This window comes from Caretta caretta, chromosome 9 (assembly GCF_965140235.1).
Source record: "Caretta caretta isolate rCarCar2 chromosome 9, rCarCar1.hap1, whole genome shotgun sequence".
Taxonomy (NCBI): Eukaryota; Metazoa; Chordata; order Testudines; family Cheloniidae; genus Caretta; species Caretta caretta.
In genome coordinates, this window is record NC_134214.1 from 98,280,100 (window position 1) to 98,307,787 (window position 27,688).

Sequence of the window (27,688 nt, forward strand, 5' to 3'; positions counted from 1 at the left end):
AACTTCCAATGAAGATAACCTCTGCAAAGCTGAATCAAGAGCTGTCCATGTTTTGACTTAATTTCAGCACTCCATCTGTGTTTTATGTTTGTTTACATATCATTCTCTGCACATAACAATTAGTAGTAAGTCAAGGACAACAAATGCAATCCTATTTGATTGCAATGTTTAATCCTGCTATACTATTATTATGTATTTCCCTCTTCATTACTTTAATAGTTTCTTCTGAAAATGTTATGATTTGCAACAGTACTCCCAAAGCTCCTTTTCTCTTTGATGCTTACTTTCTTCATTATATTACTTCATGTTGAATCCTTTTTGATTTGTTCCCATCATTCAGCTCGTCGCTCCCAGATCAGTCCTCTGGAGAGTAATGTAATCAGTCGCCTCCTCGCCCCCACACAGGCCTCCTTAGCTAGGAGTAAAAGTGCTGCTACATTATCGGCTGATGGACAAGATCCTTCAGGTAACAGGAGTGCAGTAAAAGCCTGAAAGTGATAGCAGTTGCTTTCAAAGCAAGCGTTGATATGACAGTTGCTAACTATGTTACCTTTCAGCACAATTCAAACATTTAGTTAACGCATCACTATATAAAATACTTCACTAACGTTTACTTTGGTAAAATAAATGCAATCCATATTTTATGTTGCATGTTTATTTTGCAGTTTCATAGAATAGTATTGGCTTTTAAGCTACAATACCAGTTGGTTCATTCTGCAGAGAATTGTATACTGGTATTTATTTTTGCACTGAGCTGTCTGAGATCTGCATTTGAATTTAAGTGACGGCTTAGGAGGATGAACTGGAAACCCTAATAACATTTCAAAGGAGGCCTAAGAGACTAATAACCATGGGGCACAAATTGACTTATCTGAGGGAGAGCAAATTTTTCAGCTCAAAAGTTGCTGGAACAAGACGACTAGGTTACCTTTGACTTTTATTGAATCTAAGAAAGTTCCAGTGAAAGTACTATGTTCAATGTAAAGTCAATGTAATGCACACCAAGTTGGAGTTCATTCCCCCTGTTTTTTTTAATCTTTCAATGTGCAATCAACATTTTTTTGTCTTTTTTTCCCTTTCAAATGCATTCCTCCATCTTTATTTTTTTAGTATAATTTAAGCCAATTAACAGTCCTCACTAACAGTGATGAAACTTCTACACTGCTGACCTGTCTGTAATCAGTCCTTGCCTTTGCTGATCCATAATTTATGTTCATGTTTTTGCACAGCTATTTGTGTGCATTTTATTTTTCCACAAAATGTTTTACTTCGCTTCGTATGAGGGAAATCTTATCTTGTACTGATAGCCAGGATGTGGCTCTGACTCAGTGTTATTCAAGCAAAGGTTCAGGACTTTTGCTTCAACTGTCAGCAAGTTTATGGTACTTTCAATAGTGTTAACACTTAATTTCAGTAATAATTTCTTTGCTCTATTCTAAATCAAATTATTGGTCATAACAGTGCAGTTCTCTCTACAAGAATGCTGTAGATACTAAAATAAAATGTTTTATCCATAAGAGTACAGTGATTAGGAGCTGGCATCTGTCATTAGATTTTTGTATCCCTAGATATTCTAAAATCTTAGATATGCTAGTTTTTAATCTGTTTGCAAATATCTCAATTTACATTATTATATACACTTCATAGATGAGTTGTATATTATATATGCACTACTGTGTTTAGTGTGCGATCCAATACAGTGATCATATTTTCTCATCACATCTTAATATATGTGAAGAGGCTGACAGTTTTGGAGGTGGTAAAGTAATTACAATTGATTATTAACCCTTTACATTTCTAGTTTCTTTACATACTTAAATCTTGTTTTGTTAATGTGGATAAAGTGTGTGGTTTGGGGAGAAAAGTAAAAATATGCAGTACTGTTAAATGGCAGCAGATAGAATAAGGAAATGCATAAAACAAGATTAAAATAATTAATATGGTAACTGCAGTTTGTCACACGTTTTATGAAAAATCATTCCATGTGGGCTGGATGAAACAAAACATTTTATAACTAACACGGCATTATCTACGCATTGTGATACATTTCTGAGATATGCCTCTTTGCCCTATGCAAGGGTTTAGCAGAACTCTGATGGTCAGTCTAGAAGTAATCATGACAAGATACAGTTTGACTAAATTGGAAACTACATTTAGGTATTGAAAGTTTAATGTAGACATTGTTTGGAAAAGCACTTTATTTTTTTATCTACACTTGACTGCTGCTTTCGGAATGGTTTCATTCTTGGTGCTGTAGCTTCCATACTCCTAATCGTGAGGTGATGGTGTCTTGCGTCCATGACCTGTTGCAATGTGCACTTCCAGTGTTGTTTTCTCTGTATGGGTTCTAACACACACAATCTTTCTTTCTTTCTCTTTCTCTCGCTCTCTCTCTGTCCTTTTTTCCTGTTCTGATGCTGTGCACTTGGTTCTCTGTTTTGTCTTGTCAAATTCCTAACTTTATAGAATCTCACCTCTGTCCTCGTTCAGCTTCAGCCAGTTCCATCAGTTCTCCAATCCAAACTCCTAAAGTGCCTGTGCGCAGCCGTAGCATTGACAGATTGAAGACCACTGTATCTTCGTCTGACACCAGGTCTCCAGAATCTGCACAGGTCTGTTGAAAAGTTCCTTTTACGAAAGGCTTGGTTTTTCTTTTTTTGGACGGGTCAGGTTAGGGGCGTGTTATAACTGTTTGCAATCCAAGTCAGCTGCACTCTTTATTGCATCAGAACAATTAAATGTTAGTGAAAATTCTTTATTTTACATTGTAAATAAGCATTGTTGGATAATGTCACAAAATACTATTGTAATGAGAAGAACAAGTTGATGATTCTTTTTAAAGTTTTAATAATCTTTGGTTACTAATTACGCAAGTTAGTAAAAATAATTCCAAATGGAAAAATAGGTATACTGAAGAGTCACTTCTTTTCTTAAAAAAGAGAGCTTTATTTTAGAGTGTCTCCAAACCAAAATTTCAAACACACCAGAATTTCAGGGTGTTTAAAGCCAAACCTAAATCAGCCTGGATCTAGACTGTGCATTTATCTTTATAATCTATTTATCCAAATCCCCAGATTCAAACATCCTGAGACTTTGGGATGTTTGAAATCTGGATATGAATTTTGTGGAATGAGCTCTTCTTTATTTTCAGGGGATGCTGTTGATTATAAATCCTAAAGCCTCATTAATATAACATAACTAGAGCCATGTTCAGGAAGATAAAGGAAAATCCAATGGTATCTTAATGTGACTAATGAATATTGTGATGGCATCACTTCTGCATTTCTCTGATGTCTTCAGCATATTCTGGAAGGTGTACATTACCACTGTTTGTGTATCTGATCAGAAATCAGAGACAGAAAAGCAGTCCCCAAGTCCTGCTGGGAGGCGCCCTCCATCGCCATCTATATCAGCTCGTAGAAGATCTCCATCCCCTGCTAATTTGGCAAAACGTCCTTCATCTCCCTCTACAGCTAGGTATGTTTAAACCTGTGTTCATCCTAAACCACGTTCAGAACAAAATGAGCACTACTTCCTGTGCCACAGGTTTGGTGTCCTGATACTGTCCAATATGAATGTAGAAGGTGCATATTATTGCTATGTGTATAAAATCAGTTACATTCTCCAGGCTTTCAGTGAAGCCTTCATAGGTGTTCCTTTCTCTGCAGACAAAATCAAAAAGCCCGTCCACCTTCACCTAGTGTATTGAAACAAAGACCATCATCCCCCACTACAGTCTCCAAACCAGCACCTATTCAACGCCTGCCTCTCACACCAAGTGTTATGAATATTACCAAAAAGAAACCTGAAATGGAGTGCAAACCAAAGGACAAGTGTGAAGAAGGAGCAGGACAAGAGCATGGCACTTCTCCAACCTCTGAGAGGGAAACTGTCACAATTGCTGCAAAGACCAAAGAAGGTGGGTGCCTTAAGTGATCCACTTGTCTATTCCATTTATCTTTATGGTGGTCCACTACAGTTTGAAGTTTAATGGTGGTAATTACCTATAAATAGTGTTAGAGAGTGAGAGCTTTGTAAGTATGCAAAAAATTTTAAAGCAATCCAGAAGAAACTTAAATCTTTCTTAATGGACACAAATTATGTTCCAGACTGCTCGTAGACACGAAAGATGACTTGACAATTCCTGAAAAAGTCCTAGCCAAGTTCTGTCTCCTTCCTAAATTTCCCCTGCGTCTCTGGTTTGATACAGTATTTTTCAAAGTGAGGAAGGGATATCTTTATGGTTGAATAATAGCCCTTGGAGTCAGGATATCTGATTCTATTTCTGATCTTTCCACCAAATTCTTGTGTGATCTTGCTTTATGCCTTTCTATCTGGAACTTCTCTGTGCCTTGACTTTTACATGTGTAAAATGGAGATTCATGAATATTTGTAAAATATTTAGAACTTCTTGGAGGGAAGGCACTATAGAAGTGAAAAGTATTAATATTCAGTTCCTGTAGTTTCACTGAATATAACTGAATGGTGGTGCATTCTACCCAAGAATTGACAGCATTTCAGTGATGAGTGAAACAATCCCTTTATACTGTAGTTTGTAAAACAATTGTGTCGGGGATTTGGGGATGCTTCAGGTTACAAGATGATGTTTGCAAATTGTTAATTATACAGTAGCTTTATAAATTGCTGGGTTATACCATATGTAGTAGTCAGTTCGTTTGACTAGAGAGCTAAAGGTATTGACTTTTAGTCTTGTTTACAATGTAACTTCTAAACCAAATCCTATTCCACTTCGTACATTAGAAATACTGGATTAGATTCTCAAATCCAAGACACACGTGCAAAGTGGTTTCAAATAGCAGGAAATGCATACAAATTAAAGCACACACCTTTGAAACCTTGTTCTGTAAACTAGATACCTATGAAATTGATCCAGCTATCACTTTAAAAACTGCATGCATATGCCTTAGCCTGGAGGAAAAATCAACTGCTCATTCATCGTAGCATACGTGAGACCTAGCTTCCAAATGGTTAGAGGCCTGCCGAAATTTTGATCCCAATGTATGTGCAGTCGCCACAGCATCAGGAGACAATGCGCAACACTGCCACGCACAGGAGAACGAAAGAGACATGCTTCTCCCAGGTTGGAAATAAATCTCCTGACCCCATTCATTGTGCCACATGAGCACATCCTCTACCCTTCCAACCAGGAAGAACACCCTCTACAATCTCCAGAAAAGAATCTGGGAAAGACTTCTGATGAGGTATCACATGCCCTTCTCTGTGGAGAAGGTCATAGGGGAAACTTAACAGAAAAAGGAGTTTGAACAGGCAACTGGTGGCGATACTGAGGGTGAAAATCCTTCAAATACCATGGGTAAGTGGGATCATATGCCTGATGCATGTCACTGCATGTAAAGATACTTATGTGTATTCCTGAATGTGTGTAAGCTTGAGGGAATGTCTGAAAATTTCCCTGTGTTAACACTTTAAACTGGGTGTGAAATATTGCCAAAAATTCTTTGGGATCTCATGTGTTATACTGTGCTTTGCCCACATACATTCTTGTGGAAAGATAGCTAAATGCCGTAGTCTAATGGTCAGTGTCGTATGGAGTTGTACATCAATCTTAAAACAGTGTTCCTTGCTCCTGATTGTAATAAGTGTGTCTCTTAGACCTGTCTAGAACATGAGAAATAGATCAGTAATCCACATCACTGATATTTGATCCCTGCTGTCTGTCCTATTCACAGGTATCTACCAGTTACTTTTTGACTTCAGTCATGCATGTCTTCCTTTACAGAATCATCCTTGTCCTTCACAAACCCACCTGCTACATCCTTATCTACCTCTGGGCCTCTCATCTTCTGAAGCTTTACCTTCTCATTGCCAGGACTTCGACCTGCCTTCACTGCTGCCTCTTCTAAACTGTGTTTGGAACCCAGCCCCGTATCCCATGTTGCCACTTCTGCTCGTTACTTATGTGTCTCTTCTCTCTCTCTCTCTTCCCCAGGCTAACTTCTAGACCTGTATTTACATCTCCTTCCATCTTGCTCTGCTGCTAACCAGATGATCACTTTCTTTGTAGTTGACAGTAGGAAGCTGGGAGTAGTTCTCTACCTAACTCTCTGTGGCATTTATAAGGCAAGGAGGCAGTATGGAAGTGGATCAACACAGAAGTGTTAATTTAACTTTTCCCTATGAGTATGCGGTGTCCACTCCTGGCCAGATATTCCCCTACATGCCCTACCTGTGAACATGGAGGCAGATCCCTCTGTTCTGTAAAAGTTGTTTCACATTTTCAAAATCATGTGCTGTGGAGTTGACATCAGAGGGCAAAAACTGAGGGCAGTGAGTGACCATCTAGCCAGGCTACCTCACTGCTTTGGCACCGTACCATACCCCAACCAGCTCCTGAGGCTTCCACCCAAAGACACTGGCTTTTACCACTGAGTCGTCCCGCGACAGCTGAGTTTCTATCAAGTCCTGGGCTCAGTCTTAATTTCAGGGTAGCTTTAAGTGTACTTAGTGTCATGGTGTCTGGGCTAGCTGCACCATTGTCCCTTCTTGAGGGGGGTCTCACTGAGTGTACCTCTCACAAATGTCAGACCTCAAGCCTTTATCTCCGCTGGGGTAGAGTTCTGCAATTCACCCGCTTTTAGACTAGGACCTGGATTACAGCCCCTTAGTTACCAGTTGTGACTACTTCAGCGGGTCCAACTGAGGTTTAGACGCTGGTATTGACTTCTCTCCAGCAGCTGTGACTAGCAGTTACACAGGGACCACACAAGCTTCTCAAACAGTATTGTTTAACATAACTGTACAACAGAACATTCAGAGACATGCAATAAAAATAACAAAAAAGGAGACCTCACCAAATGGACCGTATCTAGCCTTTTAGCTGCTCCTGGCTCAGATGTTTAGGTCCTGCTTAAGGTGAGACTTCCTACCCTTTAGCTCCTATCTCTCTCCCAGTTTGTGTCAGCCCCGTGGCCTGCTGATCACTTTCTCTCTCCCTTTCTGCCAGTGGAACCTTTTAAAACTTTTGATCTTTATGATCGCCTTGGCAAAACAAGTCCTGTTAACTTTGATGGCACCTGGAAGTGGCATCTCCCAGTAAAAGCCTCCATTGAACACTTAACTTGGCTTGAAGGTGTGTACCTGAGGGGCTGTCTTAGTTCTTAGTCCTTGTTTTGTTTCCTGCCTCAGCCAACTCCCAGCTCCAGTTGGGCTTAAGCTTTGGAGTTCAAGTAGACAGCCATCCAAAAGTGAACAGGGAAACATATAATAGTCATTACAATAATGCAGGTATCTCCCAGTTGGTCACACTTGGATCTCCATGTCGCTTTTCCCCCTATGATGGACTTGATTGCCTGTCAACACATCTTGTCTTGTTTTCCTTTTGTGTCTACATTGGTAGGTAGTTAAAATATGCTATTATGCAATAAAACACATCTTATTTTTCAGTGACTTTGAGCAGTCTTACACAGCTTCTCTTCATGAGTTAAAAGGCTTGTTTCAACTTAAAAACATATGTGCTCATTCATATGAGTTGTCAACTTGTGTGTTATGATGGGTAATAAACTTGAATGTGATAATTATATGTCTGGGTTGTTGAGGAGTCAGAGGGTATAAGGATAAAACAAATAGCCCACACTGAGGTATGGGTGATAACTTTCTGTCTAATGCCACACATCACACTGTTTCAACACAGGTATACATTATCTTAGTGGCTAAGTAAAAAACCACATTGCAGTGAGGAGATGGCAGGCTCCTCCTTAGATACCTGTAATGTGGAACATTCTTCAATCCATCATACAGGAAACTGTAGCTTCACTAGACCTAGGGAGGAGGGTAAACCATCATCAATTCTTCAAAAGGCAACAGTTCCACAGGCCTACTTAACACACTCCTTCCACCCCCTTAACCCAGACACATCAAGTAGTGCTGACAGTGCTCAGAGAAGGAGTTGGTTGAAGGAATTCTACACACATAATGGGGCTGGAAGTGTCACAATTTCTGCTTTCCTTTCAAGGAGTGCGTCTCATAATCCACAAGCTGACAGTGCGTGACACCAAACACCAACAACTGAACAGCAGTCCTGTTGGGTTACTTTTAAATCATGAGCAGCTTGTTTTAAAAAGTACAGAAAAGGAATGAGACAATACTGAGAAATGAAAAATCATCAGGAATATCACTGTAGCGCACAAAGCTACAATGGGAGAACATCGCTAATGCATGTGTTCGTACTGGGGGGCCTGTTCTGTAACGACTAAATCTGTCTGAAATTCTGGCTTTGGGTAGATGGATTATGTGATATAGGAGCATAAAAAGTGCATCATCTTCCATCTCCACTGATGCAAAGATAGAGGAGGATTATACAGGCCCTCTGAAGAAGCACTTTCCTGAGTTGGAAGATGACCTCTTTTGCTCTACAGATGCAAGGAGCTCCAAGTAGCGCAGATGGAGGAATTGAGTAAGACAAAGATCATGGAAGACTTAAATTTGTGACCCAAAACTGACCACATACAATTCAGGTACCCACATGTCTGCATACTTTACTTGTGCACCAAATGATGTTGGTACATGCATATCTGAGACTTTGGATATTCCAAAGCTTGTACACTCACTACTACATGTCCAGAAATTTGTGCTCCTAATCTTGAGTGCACAGAGTTAGTCTGTGCTGAAATCCTTATGGAAAACTATGATCCACCTTCAAGAGGGAAAATATGCATCTTCCGCAAATTGCCTCTCCCACCCTGCTGGCTTCCCATCTTCTTCCTATTTCTTCCCCCATCCTGACCTGTCCCAGTAATCTGTTGTTTCAAACATTACTGTGACTGGTTTTCTTCCTTTTTTTATATTGCATACTCAGACTGTATTTTATGTGGTGGCGTACAGCTTGTAATCTTAAAATGGTATTGCCTCAGGTAGAGATTTTACACTGAGGGCCTGCATTCTTCATGGGAATATATAGTCAGGCTCAGTTTTGCGATAAGTTTGCCCAAGTTTAGTGATTGATTATTGATGGCATCACTGTTTTATTGACTTGGCTTTGGCTATGTGTATAAACAGAGCAGGTGTAAGAATCCTGTTGGCTTAGCAATAGCTTCTGCTATTGTTTATATTATAGTAGTGCCTAGATCAGGGCCAGTTGTGCTCGTTGCTGTACAGACTTGTAGTAAGAGACAGTACCTTCCCCAGACAGCTTATAAATTCTACAGCTGAGGCAGATCAAGGGTGGCAGGGGAACAGGCACAGAGTTGAAATGACTTGCCTGATGTCACACAGCAAGCTAGTGATAGAGCTGCGATCAGCACCTGTCTTGACTCCCAGTCCAGTGTCCTATACATTAGCCCACAGTAGCAGCCAGACTTCATGACCAGAAGTGAACAACCCCCTCCCTCTGTATGTTTGCCTCCCCAGGTCAATGTCTGATGCAAGCAATAGCTTCTCTGAGGTTTAGTAAGCTAACTCTTTGCACATACATGCTGTGCTCTGTGTATTATCAACTTAAGTTTTTTCTTTCCCAAATTTTCATACAACAAATAGCTTAAGAATGTTTGAAGGAAAAGACTTTCCCTTAGTATTGTTTTTAATGGAGTCAATCTTCCTGCTATGCATACAAAGCTTTTATTTGAGGAGGTAGATGATTGGTACCAGAACCAGTCTTTGCACCTGTCCTGACTGCTCTCCTGTGCAATTTGGGAGGTAGGTATGTGCAGAGGGATGGTCTGTGTGGTTTGGTGTTGCTTGGGGAGGTTGGGTATTTCAGTATTCTTTGGACTGGCTTGTTTCTGGGTTTGGCGATGATACAGTTTTATTCTTGCTTGTACTAGTATGATTGCATTTCTTAAGTCAAAGATGGTAAAAGCCCTGGAGAGGCCCCGGAGATTGTATAAATCTTAAATACATAGAAAAAAACTCTCCAGCAGTGCTAGTTAGGAAATTGAAATCCTGTGTACACACTTACACTCCCTCAGTTTTGCAAGCACAATTTGTGTGCACAAAACTTTGTCTTGACTCCACAACTGTATACGTGCAGTTGATGCTTTCACTCTACAGTTAGTGGACAATGACTTCACAGTCCATACCCAACTCTTGAGAAATCTCTCCCACTGTGCTGTCTTAAACTTATAAATAGTGTCTGAATTTCACATAAATTAGCACATTATATTGAAGTAATTTTTTTTTCAGGCTAGAAGCAAAATACTTTTGTCAGTGCGTTGATTTTGCTGCTTATTGAAATGTCAAATTTTTTTTTCATTTGAAGAATTTTCCAAATATTAATCATTTGGACTTGTAGGATTTATCAGTGTTACACCAGCAGTTATCTACCCATCTGTAAGGATGTTATTTTTTTTTTTTTAAGGGAAGAATCTCAGCTAGTATTAATTGGCATAGGCATATTGCTTTCAGTGGAACTACGCTGATTTACAGCAACAGAAAATCAGGCCCTAAATGTTCTAAAGATCAGGCATCAGTTACATTAAAACCAGTTAAACTTCAAGAAGATGGGGATACTTCATAAAAACAAGGGGTTTGTTTACAGTATAAATTAGTCAAGTGGCTTTTCAGAATATTTTTATGAACATGTTTCTTGTACTCAGACCCCAGGGCAGTGTGGGTGTGTGGGGGGCATGTATAAAAGAGAGTTTGGTTGTGCCCTTGTAATATATTATGTTTGGATATTATATAAAAAGGGCAGTTAGAGATGTTGTGATCTGCATGTAAAATGAGAATGTAGCAATGTCACTATGTGGATATGATTTAAGATCGTAGTTTGTTTTCCTCTAGCTGAATTTTACTGATAAAACAAAGGCATAGTTGTTGTTCTAAAAATATTGCTAAATTTTGTAAAATGGATTTTTAAAATTGATGCTTCCTCTTTTGGTCCAGAATATGTTTGTCCTGTTTATTATAAGGAAGACTAACAAGCTTATTGCTCGTACAATAATATTTCTCCAGATTTTTTAAAAAGCGCTAATAGAACAGTCTTTGCAGGTTACACAATTATTTGTTTTTGGAAATATTCTGTTTTCATTGTTATGATTATTACAGCATTATTTGTAGCAGAGATGCATGTAGTATTTGGGAATGGTTGCTTATGAGGTGTGGCTCCCTTAAGAAACCAGGAGGCGAAAGAGAAGACACCGCAGTGGGGATCATGAGGAAGAGAAACCTAGCGGGGTGCCAGTAAGACCCCAGGAATAAAGTTTGTTCTTGTTTGCATTTAAACCTGAGTGGTCTTCAAATTATTGGAATACCACAATGCACTTTCAGTAGTAACATCTGAAAACAACCAAAGGTGTATTGCTGGAATGAGTTAGTGTAGTATGTCTCCAGCGTAAATAAGGTACTGGGATCCTATTGTTGCTTTCTTTCAACTGTTTAGGACTTTCTTCCGGTCTCCCTATGTGTTGAATACAGGGTGCTTTGAATAACTGGTTGAGTACTTACGTTAATAATGGTAGGGCAGTTGGACAAAGCGGTGTTACTTGCCTCTCAGATCACAGTGGTGAAGACATGTTTTGAAGTGGATGATACTATATAACAGCACCTTCTTTCAAATTACAGAATTTAGTAGCAAAACTATTCCAGGAACCACAACAGCCGAAGAAGCTGCTAAAATCTTAGCAGAGAAACGACGTCTTGCCCGGGAGCAAAGAGAGCGTGAAGACCAGGAAAGAGTTCAGAGAGAAGAGGAGGAAAGGTAACTTGTAAATACTGGAAAACAATATTTTCTGTGGTGCAAATTTGATTGGCATGTAAACCTGACTGACATGTATTTTAGCTACACATGCGAGAATCTGCAGAGAGGCAGGTACATATGGCAGAGTTTGCTGGAAATACATATCCTTGTGAATGTCAGAAGTCTGTGTGAAATTGGGATGTCACTTTCTAGGCAGACTGCTTCCCTTTCTTTCAAGTCTCCAGTGATTCTGCTACTTAAATTATAGGATATGCTTCTTATTCCAGTTACATTTAATTTTCTTTATAAGATATTAAAATCCTCTTCAAACTACGGGAGAACCTCCGTTACAAACACCTCAGGAATGGAGGTTGTTCGTAACTCTGAACAAAACGTTATGGTTGTTCTTTCAAAAGTTTATAGCTGAATATTGACTTAATACAGCTTTGAAACTTCACTCTTCAGAAGAAAAATGCTGCTTTTAATCAGCTTAATTTAAATGAAACAAGCACAGCTAGTTTCCTTAACTTGTCAAACCTTTTTTAAACTTTCCCTTTATTTTTTAGTAGTTTACCTTTAACACAGTACTGTCCTGTACTGTATTTGCTTTTTTGGGTCTCTGCTGCTTGATTGTGTACTTCCGCTTTCAAATGAGGGTGTGGTTGACCGGTCAGTTCGTAACTCTTGTGGTCTGATGTATTCCTCTTAAACTCTACTTTGGCAAACTTGGGAGACCTGTTGACTTCTAGGTTCCAAGTTTAAATTCATCCTGGGTTGATGATGACAGAGATGCCACGTGATGGATGGCAGGTAGCGTACATGCAATACATTTCTCTTATTAGTCCAGTTCTCAGTGGACAAGTGTCCATATCACCAGAACAACTGGCACCCTTCTTGACAGTATCATAGAATTGTAGGACTATTAGATAGGTCATGTCGTCCTGCCTCAGTACAGAGAGCTGGACTACAAGTATTATCTGTTATCGGTAGTGTCCAAAGAATTAACTGTCCAGGAAGGATGAATTACCTTTCTGTACACAGATCCTTTCTGTTCCTCCAACTCCCAGTTGAAAGAGACACTGATGGAATGGCGGTGTTCGTAAACTTTTACTGTTTGCTGCTTTGTTTATCTGTTCTATGGCTAGACACAGTGGATGCCCTTAATAACAACCCTGATATTAACAACTTCTGGTTAATAGCAACATTTTGCCGGGAACCAATCCTGTCCTGTTGACTTTAACGTTAATGAGATTCAGATATTGGCAACAGCATGCCACTTACTGAAAACTTTTTTTGGAAGAAAGGCCCTGGCTGCCAGCAAGGAAGCACTGGGACATGCCTTCCCTGCCTGTAGCCCTGAAAACCTGCCTGCAGCTGGACCTCAGCCCGTCCCAGCTCTTCCTTCCTTGGCTACGGTCCCACAAACCTATGTGCAACCCTGGACCACACAGGAGATAAGAGGCTGGGGCCTCTGTATCTCCATCCAACAGGGTAACCTCTGCTGGAGTCCCAGTTCTGTTTGCTGGGAGGGGGCTGTGGCCTGGATGCCAGGGCTTTCCATGGGGAGCAGCGGTGTTGGGGGTCCATGGAGCTTCATGGTACCTCTCCCGCTGCTGCCCTGCCCACAGCTTCCCCTCCCCATGTAAAGCCCTGGCTTTTGGGCTGCCACCCCCCTCCTGGCTGCTGCTCTGCTCACAACCAGGTTGGCAAGATGCGTCCCAGTATTTCCTTCCCTAGCTGCAGCCCCACAAACCTGCCTTCAGCTTATTGGCAACTTTTTTGCTGGCAACTCCTTGGTGGTTGGTAATAAGTGTAATCAACTATAGCTGACTTTGGTCTTCAGAACTGTGAGTTTGGGTATGTGTACACTGCAGCTGGGAGCGTGCCTCCCAACCCAGGTAGACAGACATGCTCTAGCTCCACTCAAAAGTAGTGTGCTAAAAATAGCAGCATGGATGTTCTGGCTCTGCTAGCTGCCCAAGAGCAAGCCCGCCTGGGTCCAAGCTTGTGTGACTAGCCCTGTGGCAACGTCCACGCTGCTATGAATAGCATGCTCCCAGCTGTAGTGTAGACCTACCCTTTGGCATCTTTCACAGGCTTTAAACTTTCTTTCTCCCACTTTAAATAATATCCAGTCTGTAATCCATTTCTTGGAAATACTAGGAGCAGAGAAGAAGAAATGGTAAAGAAAATGATTGAAGATAAAGTACAAAGAGAGGAGGCGCTCCAGAGACTGGAGGAAGAAAAAAGACTTGATGATGAAGAACAGCAAAGACAAGCTGAAGAGAGAGTTCGCAAAGAACAGGAGGAGCAGGAAAAGCTAGTAGGTTTAACAGGTTTACTTGCTAGATGTAGAACATGACTCTGTTCCTTGGAAAAGCTGTTAAGTCATCCTTTTTAGATCCTGGATCAGTTCATGTTGGAAAATGACCAATCATAAAGGGACATAGGATACCATAGATAAAACTATTGAAATCTTCCTAAATTGTGTGGCTTTTGGGTCTGGGAAAGAAGCAGATATTTCATAACCATTTTAGTTATGTTCAGTGCACTGGTGGCCGAAAGCTGCTTGGTAGGTAAATGCAAGGAACTCTGTAAAAGCCAAAGTATAATAGCGCTTCTTCATAATCTTTATTGGGGCCACTTACAGAGCTTCCCGTTTTAAAAGATCAGAGAGGAGTCTGGGGCACCTTGTGCGATCTAACTTCTCTATAAAAGGTAATGTTACAGCAGATATTAAAATACTTCTTAGCATATGTGCAATGTGCCTCAGGTGGCACATGACCAGGATTCATCACCGAATTTGGTCCACTGGTTGGATCATTAGCTTGCCCGGGCTGGGTGCTGGCGCACAGTGTGACATGAATGCTGATCCATGGCCCCCCACTTACTATGAATGAAAATACTACTAATCCCTAGATATAGCCTTTCATGGCTAATTAATGTCTGTATAACCTGGAAAAGGAATCCTTCCGAATGAATGAATGAAATTATATTTTTCAGGCTATATGAACCTTGTTCAATGTATGATGAATTTCTAACAGCCATTTGTATCTCTGGTATATATTGTCTCTATAACTGTCGTATAAACTTTTCATTCTCAGTCTCTATCATACTTTACTGTTCTGTACAATTGTTATAAAAATAAGCTAGTGTTAAGAATGCTCTTATCTCCCCATCAAGGCTTGCAATCATAGTGAACAACAGATTCCGTTATAGTGGGAGCACTAAGATATTCAGTGCCAGTTATCTTAAATACAAATATCTGACTGCAAAGGTTGTAAATTAATGTTGCTATATTTGCAATTCAACTGCTTTCCTCATGGTTTCTAAAGTATTTTCCTTAAATGGACCTTCATTCTAAAGTACAGGTTTAACTATTCAGATAGCTCTGGGGACATCTAAAGAACTGGGATAATCATTTAACTAAATATTTTTTCTGTGAATTTCAGAATCAGGTGGCAAATCTGTAATTCAGATTTTCAGGATTAGGATAATAGGTATTTACATGTACTGCACACCGGATGCTTAAGTGGTGGTATGAACCATTTCTCACATCTACAAAATAACTAATGATAAAATAGCTCTTTTGACACCTTAAAATTGAATTATGTATTGCATCCCATATTCTCTGCCTTAATTTTAGAGAGAGGAAGCTGAAGCAAAAGCCCAAGAAGAAGCTGAAAGACAACGGCAGGAGCGAGAGAGAATTATGCAGCAAAATATGCAGGAGAGACTTGAAAGGAAAAAGGTGCATAGTTCTTACTTTCAAGCCTTTAAGTGAGCATTTAAAAGAGAGTGTTGAGACTCTTACGTTAAAGCAATTTGGTGAATAAAGTTAAACAAACCATCTGCATATGTATGTGAATAAATCAGATTGCATTTTTAAAGGTATATTTTGGTTTCTGTTCTAAAAAATGAAAATTTATAATGGTAAATAGAGTAAAGAATTTTTAAATCCTTTAAATACAAAAGTTGATAAAAGAAGCCAAATGATCAAAGTTCAGCCTTTTCCATGTTGTGACAAATTCACTGTTTGCTTTAACAGAGAATTGAAGAAATAATGAAAAGAACTCGGAAGTCAGATCAGAATGAAGCCAAGGTACTTGTTTGTTTGTGACATTGTATAGATTCAAGGAGTTCTCATGTTTTACTTTCAGAATCTTTCCATTAAATGCTTCACTTTCAGAAGAATAACAAGCATCTTTATGTTCTGTTCGACTGAAATGAAATGGCTTCCAGTCATAGCACAAGGATCCTGTGCAATGACCGATAGTAACTCTCAGTATACTCAAGGCGATTCTTAAATACTCCTGAGGGTCTCTGCAGCATGAAAGCTGGATGTACATCCTTTAAAATGTATTGAATCATGGCCTGTGTGATAATATGTGGATGGTTCGCAATATTGTGTGTTGTTGTGTTACTTAGAACAGTTTAAGTTAGCAGTAATACAGATTTCTGTTACAGAATGAAGAGAAGTCTGCTAATGAGGGGGAAGAGGAAGAGGATGCAGAAGAGGAGGGAGAGTTGGGCCTTGAAAAAACATATCAACCAGGTAAACAGTGTTTGGTAAATGAGGACCAAAATGGTTAAAATCGCTTATATTCTAAAGTGGGGTAGTCATTGTCTCAATGGGATCTGGACTCCCTAATAAACGAATAATTTTGTTTCTTCACTTATCCTCTGAAAGGCCTTACTCGATTTTCAGCAATTGACAATATTTACTGTAAGTTAATTTTCATGCTGATGTATGATAATTTAAGTACACCATTTCCACAATTGCCGTGGAAGCGGTCTGTATAAAAATGAGAATAGATTATTTATTCCATAGTGTGGAAGACAGGCAAAATTGTTAACTAAAAATGTATGATTTGAGAATGACTGTACAATAATAATGTTTTAGATTTGTTTTGGCACTGTAAAAATACATGTATTATTCAATATCATTATAGCCAATTTCCCATTAGAGATGTTCGTTTTATGAGACTGTATGTTCAGAACATTCCAGCTAGGGGAGAGACCAGTTAGGCATTTATTGGTGTGTTGTTAATTTGGAATCGCAACCCTAATATATTGCAGCTCTCTGTCTTTCAGAAAAGATAAATGGTGTTGATCTGTCTCAAGAAATCAAGGTGCAGACACAATGTAGTTCTGAGTTTGCATGTGGTTTGACTTCTATGGAATCTTCAATGCAAGATATGTCAAAAATGGAGGCTGATGAAGTACTTATGAATGGAGATGAGCAAGACATTTATCAGAAGGAGACTAATGAAAGGTCTTTGCATGTTACGCAGCTAAAGGGTTATAGGTGAGCCTGTGTGATGGTGTCCTAATGTAAAGGTTGCATCTGATTGTAATTTACGCAAGAAATCTTTAAATACACTTCATATAGTTTGTTTAGTACTGATCATAGGTTGCCAAAAATTTAGTTTGAGACTGTCGAGTTTTGTTGTAGTTGTCAGGAAACACCTGATTTACTCTAGGTAAAACTTCAAGTTAGTATTTTTAAAATATTTGCCACTTTAAATATATAAAACAATGTAACATTAAATTATAAAATAAAATATAAATTATTATTCCTTCTTGTATAATTATACATTGTTGTATTTTGGAGCTGATCGTGATTCCTCTCAATCTAATGTGAGTCTGGAGTAACAGTAGTGAAGTCAGTGGAGATATACCTCAGTGTAAATCTGGTGTGAAATTGAACAGGTCCACATCTGATCAATTGATTTAATGTGCAGAAACTAAATCCAGAGATTTTGTTAGTTTGCTTCAGAACTTACTAAAGCATCGGTATCTTGATCAAGAAAAATATAGTTTAAAACTTTCTATTATGAAGCAGTGCCCACTGCCTCAAGTGTATTACATGATCAAACTGTCAGTTTGCTATTTAATGCATAAGCTGCTTGTTTTTGATAGTGCCATGTCAATAACAGTGGTGGTGGTGGTAAGTGGATTGAGATGTTGCCAAACAAACAGAAACATGTCTAACTTACTTGTAAACAAAGGCAACAACCTGAACAGTTTTCCCTGGGGCTGGATGACAGTTTGTTACTAAATCTCCAAACAAGAGAGTAGAGAGAAGGGAGAGTATCTACAGGATTCTCTGAGACACCTTCAACTTAGCTAAAACAATGTTAAAAACCTCACTTGGTGGGAATTTTAGTATTAGTTTTTAATAATACATTTCTCATTTTCAGAGAGAGAATTTCCATCCAGTCCTTGGAAAAATCTCTAGATTCATGGGCAATTCTGTTTGCTTGTCCAAATCCTAATGATGCTTTAGAATTTGCACTGAAAATACTCTGATATTAAATTAAAAATTTTCTGTTCTTGCCACATGTGTCTAGTGACGGAATATAAAGTGTAAATGTTTCATGACTTCTTCAAAAATTAATTGAAACTGATGGTTTGAATATAACACTTTTACAGAGTAGTTTGTGAATCAGTAAATGCATGTGTTTATCAAAAATGAATCTGAAAACAAAGCAGAAACACAGACTATTAAAGCAGGGACATGGATCCTGTGACTTTTTTTTATACCAGTTCTGTGGAGTTGTGCTCTTATCTGATGGTTATTGGTGCAGAAGTGACTGACTGGATGTTGCTGCAGTTGTTCCTTCTGATCTGACTCCTATAACAATCACATGGCAGGCAGGGCAGTTTATCCTGAAAAATATTCATTGAGGAGAATATAGGGGTTTCTAATTGGCTGACCCCCTTTTCTGTTGGTAAATAAGGGTCAGGTGTCCAGCACTCTTAACAAATGTGTTTTGTTCTTTCTCCAGTCCTTCAGCAAAAGAAATGGTTATCCAGAATTCAGAAATATTGCACGTTAATGAAACTGATCATACGATTGGACTTATACAGAATCTCAATGGAAAATCTAATGCATGGACTTTTGAAGAAATTATTGATCTTGGAGTACATTCCAAGTCAACCAAACTGAGTTCAGACAGCATCACTGCTGATAACTGTAATGAAAACTTGAATGATGCTGCTACAGTTCCCTCTAGTCCGAAATTAGCATTTGAGGACAATGGCATGGTGAATTCCTTGACCAAACCTATAGAGACTGCATCAGGTAATGTATGCTGACTTCCCTTCTACCGCCTGCTCCCACTAAATTAAGGTAGCTTTGTTAAATATTTACTGTATATTTGTGCTTTCTTTTTTTCTTTTTTTTTTGGGAATCTCTTGTATTCTCTAAACTAGCAACAGGCTCTTACTGTTGTGCTTATTATTTTCCTTTTGTCAGAGGAGTAACTAGTTGATGACTTTTGAAGGGACTTAACTATTACAGCTAGATAACACACCCGCTGAGAGCTCTTCCAAAAGAACAGCTCAATCACAATGAAGCTTCTGTACCTCTCCCTAGGACTAAAACTTTTTAAAATTTTTTTTATTTTTTGTTGTTCTTAAATCTCTTACATGGTTACTGTGATTTTTTAAAAATGTTAATTTTTGAAGTGCTGCTGGTTACTATTAAAACCCTTCATGAGCTAGACCTCTCTGACTTAAGCCCTTCCACTTAAGTATATTCTTGTACTTTGCTGGGGCTGAGATGTTTTGAGTCTTAAAATTACCACTTCAAAGTCTGTAGGGCTTTTAGTTACTCAGCACTTGTCAACAGGAAGATTGTTCTGCAACACCTGTTTTTTTTTACTGTAAAGTAATATTAATTCTTCATGTTGTGTGAGCTTGACTAGACATGACAACAGGCATACTCTTGGTGCTAGTGCTGAATGAAAGATGTTCCATTAATATGGGGATAAAATGAATAACAGGTGTTTGTTTCTAGAGCAAATGATTATTTAATTAATATTGTGCACTTGATGCATTTCATTTAGGAATAGCCTCATACACCTCTGAGGTAGATGTGCTGATTTTACAGATGAGTCGACAGAAGTTGAGACTTGCCCGTGGCCACACTGTGAATTAGTGATAGAGGTGGGAAAAGAACCCAAGAGTCCTGACTACCAGTCCTCCCCTCTAAACACTAGACAATAAGCAGTAGGGAGGAAGTGTTAACTGTGTTACACTTTGCTGGAAAGGAACTGTGATTTCTTTCTGGTAAACTCAGTACAGAATGCATTAATTTTTAAAAGCTGTTTGTTAGAGATCTGTAATGCAGAAAACAGTATATCAAACCTGTGTTGCATCCCAAGCAAAACTTCTGAGGTTATGGAAATAAAATCTGAATTGCACAAACAGGTTTATAAAAAGCAAACGAGTCTACAGACCTCAAGCTGATAGGCCTGAGTGTGAAGTGTGGAGGAGAGAAGAATTAGCAGTCTAATAGTGGGAATCCTCCAAAAGTTGTTGTCTTATCAAATCATTTGTAGTTATCCATGTCCATGACTGATCATTAGGGTGGTGGGTCAGAGATTTGAGTGAAACTAGCTGGTATAGGACTGGACTTTTTTTTTTTTTTTTTCTTTTCATTGGAAGTTAGGATCTCCACCACACCAGTTCAAAAACATGCTCATAACAAGAGATCTCCATCCACTTGACAAGGACTCATGTGGATAGGTGTCCTAAATGGAAAAGCTATTTAGTGGAAATGGAATGGTTACACCACCCGAGTCATCTCTTCAGACATGACACACCAAAATTAGAGCATTTAACATTTCCAAACTCCTGACAGCTGTCTTCTCTGTCCAGTTCCCAGAGGATAGATGTCCATGTTTGTGTGTTTCATGTACTTGTCACATATATTCCATTGCAGTATGCACCCTTGTTACCACTTAGGTGAGAGGCCAAAGATTGTGACTGGGCCATGGAAATGGAGCGAAGGGCTTGCTCCTGCTGTGGTCCCTCCAGATTGGAGTTCAGATACAGTAGCTAGGTACACAGTACCAGTGCTGTATTGCTTCTGTGGGTACTTGGAGAACTTCAGGTTTGGGTGCTTTCACACCTCCTTCCATAAACACCAGTGAGGTTTGAAATGTTCACCCCAGATTCTTACTGCATTTTGAAAGTTAATCTAAATAGAATGACAGTATTTTGAGCCTGCTAATAACTAATGCAGTTAAGCAGAAGACTAATGTATTTAATTAGAGAAACCATAGTCTCTAGGCTGGGCTTTGGGCCTTGTTCAGCTAGATATGTTTTGAGGTAGTGTATGTAGCAGGTATGTACATAATTTTACAAACTAATATATTTACACACTTATATCAGGAAAAAATTACTGCATTTGTTATATTTGATTATGCATGTGCCAGTGTGGACTAACCAGCTGTTATCCCAAGACAGAAACCACTGTTCTGACAGTTAATGAAATAGGTAAGCTGCAGATCTGCTGCTGGTTATGTTAGACATGGCCCCTGACACAGATAGCAGATGTACTTGGTGTCTTGTATACAGTCCATACTGCACAGCATGAGAACACTAACCACCTCTTCTTTGCTCTTTGGACAGAACTGTGAACACTAGAGTCCTGGAAATAACCTGATTGCACTTCAGTAATCCAGTGTTTTATCAAGTACCGAAGGCCTTGTTTTGAAAAGCTGCTTGTTAACCTTTACCTGTCTTCAAGCTTGCAAAAAAGACCAGCAGGGAAGGGATAATAAACTTCTAAATTTGCACCTTGAAAACTTTCAGGGAGACTTCCTTGCTGTTGTTCCTTTTCCATTTGTTTAGTGGACTGTTCGACAGGCTTTCCTTGTTAAATATCACTTGTTCTCCTTTTACAAAATCTCCACTAACCTGTCTCCAGGTCCTTTTATTTTCATATTAGTGTGATGTACCATCCCAGTGTGCCATTGGAAATTTACCAGCTGGCCACTGACAAATATTTTTGCATGTTTCTGAAGTGGCAGTTTGCAAATTTAAAATAAAAATTATGCATTCTGTGCATATAAAAACCAAATCCCATTTGTTTTATTTTCCACGTAACATCTCTGTACAGTTGGTGATACTAATAGGATATTTAAGAAAAGCTAAATTGGTCAGTTATCTCTTTGATCCAACACTGGGTTAAACTGTTTTGGATTATTTCTAATATGAAAATATTAGTAGCTTCAAAATACAGAATTGTACAATCATTAATACATTTTAATGTTACTGGAACGTCCTAAAATTTTACAATATACACGAGTATATATGCACTAATATACTGCGGAAATGTTGAGTACCTAAACGTGTTTGTTATAGTGCAGTTTAACATTTGTCATGCTTTTTAAAATGTTTTCATTTGAATTACATATTTATCTACACTCATGTAAGTATTATGTTGTGTACATAACAGTATTAGGCTATTCAAGTCCTGTTTTTTGTTCATGTTAATTATTCTACATGTTCCTGTGCTAGCTTTATAACAATGACTGCAAATAGCATATGTATTCCCTTTCCTAAAGGCTGCATTAGTTACTTGCTTTTTACAGCATGAAGAGATTAACTATTTTTTGCAAATGGCTGCTACAAAAAGTGTAAGTGCAGTCCCGTTCTTATGCCTTTGTAAGAGATACAGGATAATGATTTCTTTAAAGAATTGCTTTCTCAAACCCTGCCTAAATCTTAGCTGACACTTCAGTACCAATTAATCATCTGAATGGCAGCTGTGTTTTCAGTGTTAAAATGCAAATGTTCTTGCTGGAACTAAATGTGTTCCTTTCTCGACACCACAGTTAAAACAGGAAACCCTCATTCTTCCTCCTTTCTCAATCCGTTGCTATTCCAATTATAGTAGAACTGTTTTAGACTTAGAGCAGTGCCTTAGGTAAAAAAGAAAAAAATGTATTTTTGTATAATAGCTGTTTCTGGCAGAGACAATCATTCTAACAAACAAGATGCTGATATTTTTTTCTGTGCAGATGTTATTTGTTGAATGCTCTGTTACAGCTGTTTGTAAATATGTGTGCGCTGTTAAATAAACTTTGCAGTTGAACAGTGGGTTGGTTTTTGCAGTTCTGAACATTAGGTTACTAGAGCTCTCAAAACGTTTCCCCAGCTGCTTTGCCTGGAGATGCAGTCAAATGTTGACCAGAACAACCACTCGAATACACAGTACAGACTCCATAAACTAATTTTTGCTATTCAAATAAAATTCGAATGGTTCGACTTACTTGTATCATGGTAGTCTTAGTGTCTTCATCTTGTTATGCTCCCTGATCTAAAATACACTTCTAATCCTGATACCTTTTTAGTATATTAGTTATAGTTGGTGTCCCGAAAGTGTGTGTGAGGCGGGGTAAGGCTAGGGCCTAGGCCAGCCCGCACAGGGGCCAGGGAGGGAGCACCACCCAGCTCCACCCCTGGGCCTGGCCTCAGCTCTGCTCCCGGTCCCTCCTGTAGCTGTGGTCCCAGCCTTGATCCCCTGCTCCTGGCCCTGTCTCCGGGGGTGGGTGGAGGTGAAGGGGTTGCCAGGTAAAGTTTGGGAACCACTGCCAGAAGGAAGAAGCAAAGAACTTGCAAAAGGGACGGTTTCAATCAGCATTGTAGTTTCTTCAACAGTCTATAAGAATTTTTAGTTTGTAAGAGGGTTGGAAGATGTGAGGCCCTAATGCTAATTATACTTTCACATGCTTCCTGTTAATGCACTTGGCTCAAGCATGTTTTTTCACACGAATTAATAGGGAAAAGCAGTTATTGGAACTGAATATTTCGTGGTTCTTGTGACTTCCAGTATTGGTGGCTGGAGCTATTCTTACGCAATGTAGAATTAAAATATACAAAGGGATAGTCCTGCAATTAAGTTTTTCTGCCATTTTAAGTAGAAACCAACATTGACAGACTAGAAGTCTCATAGGTAAGTGATTATCAGCAACTCCCTTGCCCAGCAGGAGAGTGAATTTGTGTGGGGGGGTGGAGGGTGAGAAAACCTGGATTTGTGCTGGAAATGGCCCACCTGTTGATCACTTTAGATAGGCTATTACCAGCAGGACAGTGGGGTGGGAGGAGGTATTGTTTCATATTCTCTGTGTGTATATAAAGTCTGCTGCAGTTTCCACGGTATACATCTGATGAAGTGAGCTGTAGCTCACGAAAGCTCATGCTCAAATAAATTGGTTAGTCTCTAAGGTGCCACAAGTACTCCTTTTCTTTTTGCGAATACAGACTAACACGGCTGTTCCTCTGAAACTTGCCCTAAACTATTACTAGTGATGAAGTGGGTTCTAGCCCACGAAAGCTTATGCCCAAATAAATGTTAGTCTCTAAGATGTAACAAGGACACCTCATTGTTTTTGAGGTCCATTGATCATTAGTGGCATGTTACAAATTAACACCAGTTTAATTACCAAGAGGATAAATTATTTCCTTTTAATGAAGTGCCAAAGGACAGGATTTGGAGAAGATAAGTTAGTACCTTGTTACTGTTAAACTTGACACTCTTTCCTTTCTCCAAATATAAACCCTGTCACAAAAAACAATCTTCAATATTGTTTAGAATCACTTTGTAGTACAACACAGCTTATATTTTCTTTTTATTAGACTGTTAAATTCTGAGGTCTACTCTATGAAAGACAAAGTTCAGTCAGCATTATCGCTGCTGTGAAATTGAAAAAAGTTTCAAGAAATTGAGTATTTCAGGGCCATAGGTCTTTCATTTTGTTCAATAAAGACAATGGTTTGAGCTTTGAGTAATGTCCTGTAGAAGAGCATAGAGAATAACAAAGTATCCTTTTGGACTCTAGCAGAGCAGGGAATCATCATACCCCATCCCTGTGTGTCTGAGGTACTGCTCAGCTGCCTCCCATGTCCCCACTATAGCGGTCATCCTCAAAACCTTGTGTGTGTTGTATGACCTCCTTCTATCCCCCTGTCCCTGCCCTGAATCACAAGGGGGACTCAGGGAGTTGAGATGGCTTAATGTTGCTCAGGCTGCGCTGTTTTATTTTAAAATAGATTACATCTGGAAGAGGGATTTCAGAGGAACAGACACCAATTTTAGGTTAATTTTCCCGTAACTCTACAGTATGTTGGCCACAGGCACATTTAAATATGCTCTTGGCAGTGTAGGGGTTGGCACTCAGTGTTAACTGCAATGGGGGAAGGAGGGGTCCTCAAAACAAGTACAGTTGTGCAGTGTAAAGGGGGAGGGTCTTAGTTACTTTGACACATCTTGATATTTGTTTCCTACAGAAACTAGTGAAGAGACACAATCGTCCAGACTTCATGAATCCAAACAAGCATTAATCCAATTTTTATTAGATCTTAAAATAACGTGTTGTCATGGTAGGAGAGCTATCCTACAATGTTTTAAAAATGCATATACATTCTTTGTATGTTATGCGTCAAAGAATAACTTCATGAAGGTGGTGAATTAGTAAACCAGGTGTAGACAGCATAATTAAAGTAAAAAAGCTGGTAAGCAAAACCCTCTGACAAGCCAATTTAAAATCAGGATTAAACCTTAAGTTAAAATTGCCATAAATCTCTTTTAGCATTCTCCCTAGCTAAACCACAGTAGCAAAACATAAACAAAGCCATAACATATACTTGCTGTAACTTGCTTTATATGGTAGTATAAGCAAAGGCATTAATGTTTAGTTGCTACTAACTGCATGTCTGCATATAAAGTACTCATGAATGTATAATTGCGAAGCACCATATCTATGATCCTGGGTGTGGTCTTTGCATCTTCTTACCAATGGGTTTTTTTGGGGGGTTTCAGTGGGTGCAAAGATTTGTATGTTCCTTGTCAAAAACCACTTCATTAAGTGTCAAAACTTCAACTTAAGTTACAAAATCAGTGTTTGTTTTACTTTGTACTAATCATCATGCAGAAGAGGTGATATTTAAGGACCTAAAATTCTGGCACCTCAAGCTTTTGTGTTAATTGTCATGAAAGCAAAGTTAGTTTTGCAGTTGAGTAAGTTTTGTTACTGCAGAACCTTAAAATCTAAAATCAAACAAGCTGAAATATGCTGGGGCAGGAGGTCTGAACCATTCTGTAAAATGGAAGAAGATAGGCTTTAATGTGCAAGCTCCTTTAATAGGCCCTTCTGAAGCAGCTCAGATACAAGAGCAAGGCTCCAATCCATTTTACAGCAAAGGCAGAGGCTGCTCCTTACAGTCTATGGGGACAGTCAGCGCAGTAAATTTTCTCATTATGATAGACAAAGCGCCTGTTAGCCAAAGGACGGGAACACTTGGTACACTTGAAACAATAATCATGCCAGGATTGGCCTTCATGGCTGACCACAGTGGATCCTTTTCCAAATCCTATTTAGAAAGATAGAAGGAGTTATCACAGACGGTAATTAATAACATTCCTTTCAACAGAAAGTAACTTGTTCTTTGTTAATGTCTATTGACTTATAGAAAGGATAGAGTAGTTGGTTGCTTTCCTAGAAAGAACAATGTTCCCGCACCTGTATAAAATCCACCAGACCTATCAAGAGCTGATCTTGGTCCCAGATGCCCTGCTCTGCTCTGTCTTGTCTACCACAGCAAACCATTTCAAACTCTGCTGGTAAAGGACTGGTGAAAACCCCAGCAGTTGGAATGCAGCTCTTTTGGTGCAATCAGGCCCCTTTAAGTTTCAGCAGCACCTCTCTGCCCACATTGTCTTGACAACTTCCATTTTTAAACCTGGTTTGTTTCAAAACTAAAAAAAAAAAAATCATTTTCTCCCAGAGGGGTTTCCCAGACCACTTAGAGCCTCGTAGGAATGCACTTAGGGTCTGATTCTGATCTTGCTTCAAGTGGCTTAGTCCTGTCTCCTGTCCACAGTTTTGCCAATCCTGCAGTGAAAAGCCTTTTCTTCTGTGGGTCCTGCCCTCTAAACCCAGCCTTCCTCCAGCTCTTTCCAATCTCCCTGTAAAACAGCTTTTAATACGTGTGCTACTCCTGCAGGAATTCTTCACAAAAAAAATAAAAATTCTACACACAGTATTTTTAAATTCTGCATATTTTTTGTCAAAATGTAATATAATCAAGCTGGTTTCAATTATTTTGGTAATTTATTTAAACTATAATATAATGGATGGAGAATGGGAGTGGGGAGCACTGGAGGAAATCACCAGCCCCCCTTTGTCTAATAGTAATGTAGCTAGCATTGACCCTCTACTTCTAGTTATTAGTCAACAAATATATGTAGCCATATGCTCAGTGTTATATTATAGGCAACTGAAAAGCAAGTGATGGCTGGGGTCTTAAACTCACAATTTATAATGGCTACTGACCATCTCCAAAAAGGTCAGTAGCAAATAGTTCATGGAGAACATTTTCATAGGAAATTTTTTCAGTCCAAAAATTTAGACCAGTTCTAATCACTGAAGCACCAATAAGCATTTATAAGGCCACACTGTCCTTTTACAATAAGGCTCCTTTACACCACTCTGGCAATGTAAAGGAGCCTTAACATTTTTACAACTGTTTTATATGTCTGGGGGAATTCACTAAACAGGCAGGCTGCTACACTCTGCTCTGCCTGAGGGAACAGAGCCTGCCCCACACCTATGTCTTCAGAAACACCACAAAGCCCTGCCCTTCCACACCAAGCATGCCACGCTAGCAAGCAAGAGGGACAGAGTGTCTGTCTTGCATGCATGACTGCCCAGCCCTGCCCCCGCTGGTAATTTACATTTCTACCGGCTGCTCTGGGTGCTCAACCCAACCTCCCTTTACTGCCAGTGAGTGGGCACATGACTGCTCTTGCGATTTCCCTGTCAGAAGTCATTTTTCTGCGGGGAAGCAAAGAAATCTGTGCAAGTGCAATGACGTGCACAGTGATGCAGAATTCCCCCAGGAGTAATGTGCATACATACTGACCCTTGCTTAATTTAAACTTAAGGAATTTGGAGACCTTAACTGTGATCCCCCTCAGCTGACTTAGTATTTAACGCACCTTCCCAAACTCAGGCTTCAATTATCCTGCTAATTGAGGCTGCTGGGAGCTCAGACAATAGAATTGCAGCTTAATTTACACAGTTCTAATACTCTGACGTATGTCCTGCTTATGAACAAGTCTTAAGGCCTCCATCATGCTAGGTGCTGTACAATGTATTCAAGACATTCCCTGCCCCAGAGTTTGCAAGTGGATAAGGCAAACAAGCAGGTGCAGTGAGGGAGATGGTAAAACCATAA

The 27,688-nt window shown here is 39.2% G+C and overlaps 2 protein-coding genes across 11 annotated transcripts in view; one reads left to right on the forward strand and one right to left on the reverse strand.

The window, feature by feature from the left end:
- Window positions 1–22,544, forward strand: part of MAP7D3 (MAP7 domain containing 3) — a 163,617-nt gene extending 141,073 nt beyond the window's left edge. For 4 of the 8 annotated variants that reach the window (XM_048863928.2, XM_048863930.2, XM_048863933.2 and 1 more), the window contains 12 exons: window positions 341–466; window positions 2,467–2,612; window positions 3,347–3,477; window positions 3,669–3,919; window positions 11,539–11,674; window positions 13,817–13,976; window positions 15,300–15,404; window positions 15,702–15,755; window positions 16,121–16,208; window positions 16,733–16,961; window positions 18,445–18,740; window positions 21,077–22,544. In XM_048863928.2, coding sequence (XP_048719885.2) covers window positions 341–466; window positions 2,467–2,612; window positions 3,347–3,477; window positions 3,669–3,919; window positions 11,539–11,674; window positions 13,817–13,976; window positions 15,300–15,404; window positions 15,702–15,755; window positions 16,121–16,208; window positions 16,733–16,961; window positions 18,445–18,740; window positions 21,077–21,084 — 1,730 coding nt within the window. In that variant the 3' untranslated portion in view covers window positions 21,085–22,544. The remainder of the gene's footprint in view (window positions 1–340; window positions 467–2,466; window positions 2,613–3,346; window positions 3,478–3,668; window positions 3,920–11,538; window positions 11,675–13,816; window positions 13,977–15,299; window positions 15,405–15,701; window positions 15,756–16,120; window positions 16,209–16,732; window positions 16,962–18,444; window positions 18,741–21,076) is intronic. The other 4 variants (XM_048863932.2, XM_048863931.2, XM_048863934.2 and 1 more) reach the window with 4 other exon arrangements.
- A 2,233-nt stretch (window positions 22,545–24,777) lies between these two features.
- FHL1 (four and a half LIM domains 1) overlaps window positions 24,778–27,688 on the reverse strand; it is a 65,209-nt gene continuing 62,298 nt past the window's right edge. For all 3 annotated transcript variants that reach the window (XM_048863941.2, XM_075132572.1, XM_048863940.2), the window contains exon 6: window positions 24,778–25,822. In XM_048863941.2, coding sequence (XP_048719898.1) covers window positions 25,668–25,822 — 155 coding nt within the window. In that variant the 3' untranslated portion in view covers window positions 24,778–25,667. The remainder of the gene's footprint in view (window positions 25,823–27,688) is intronic.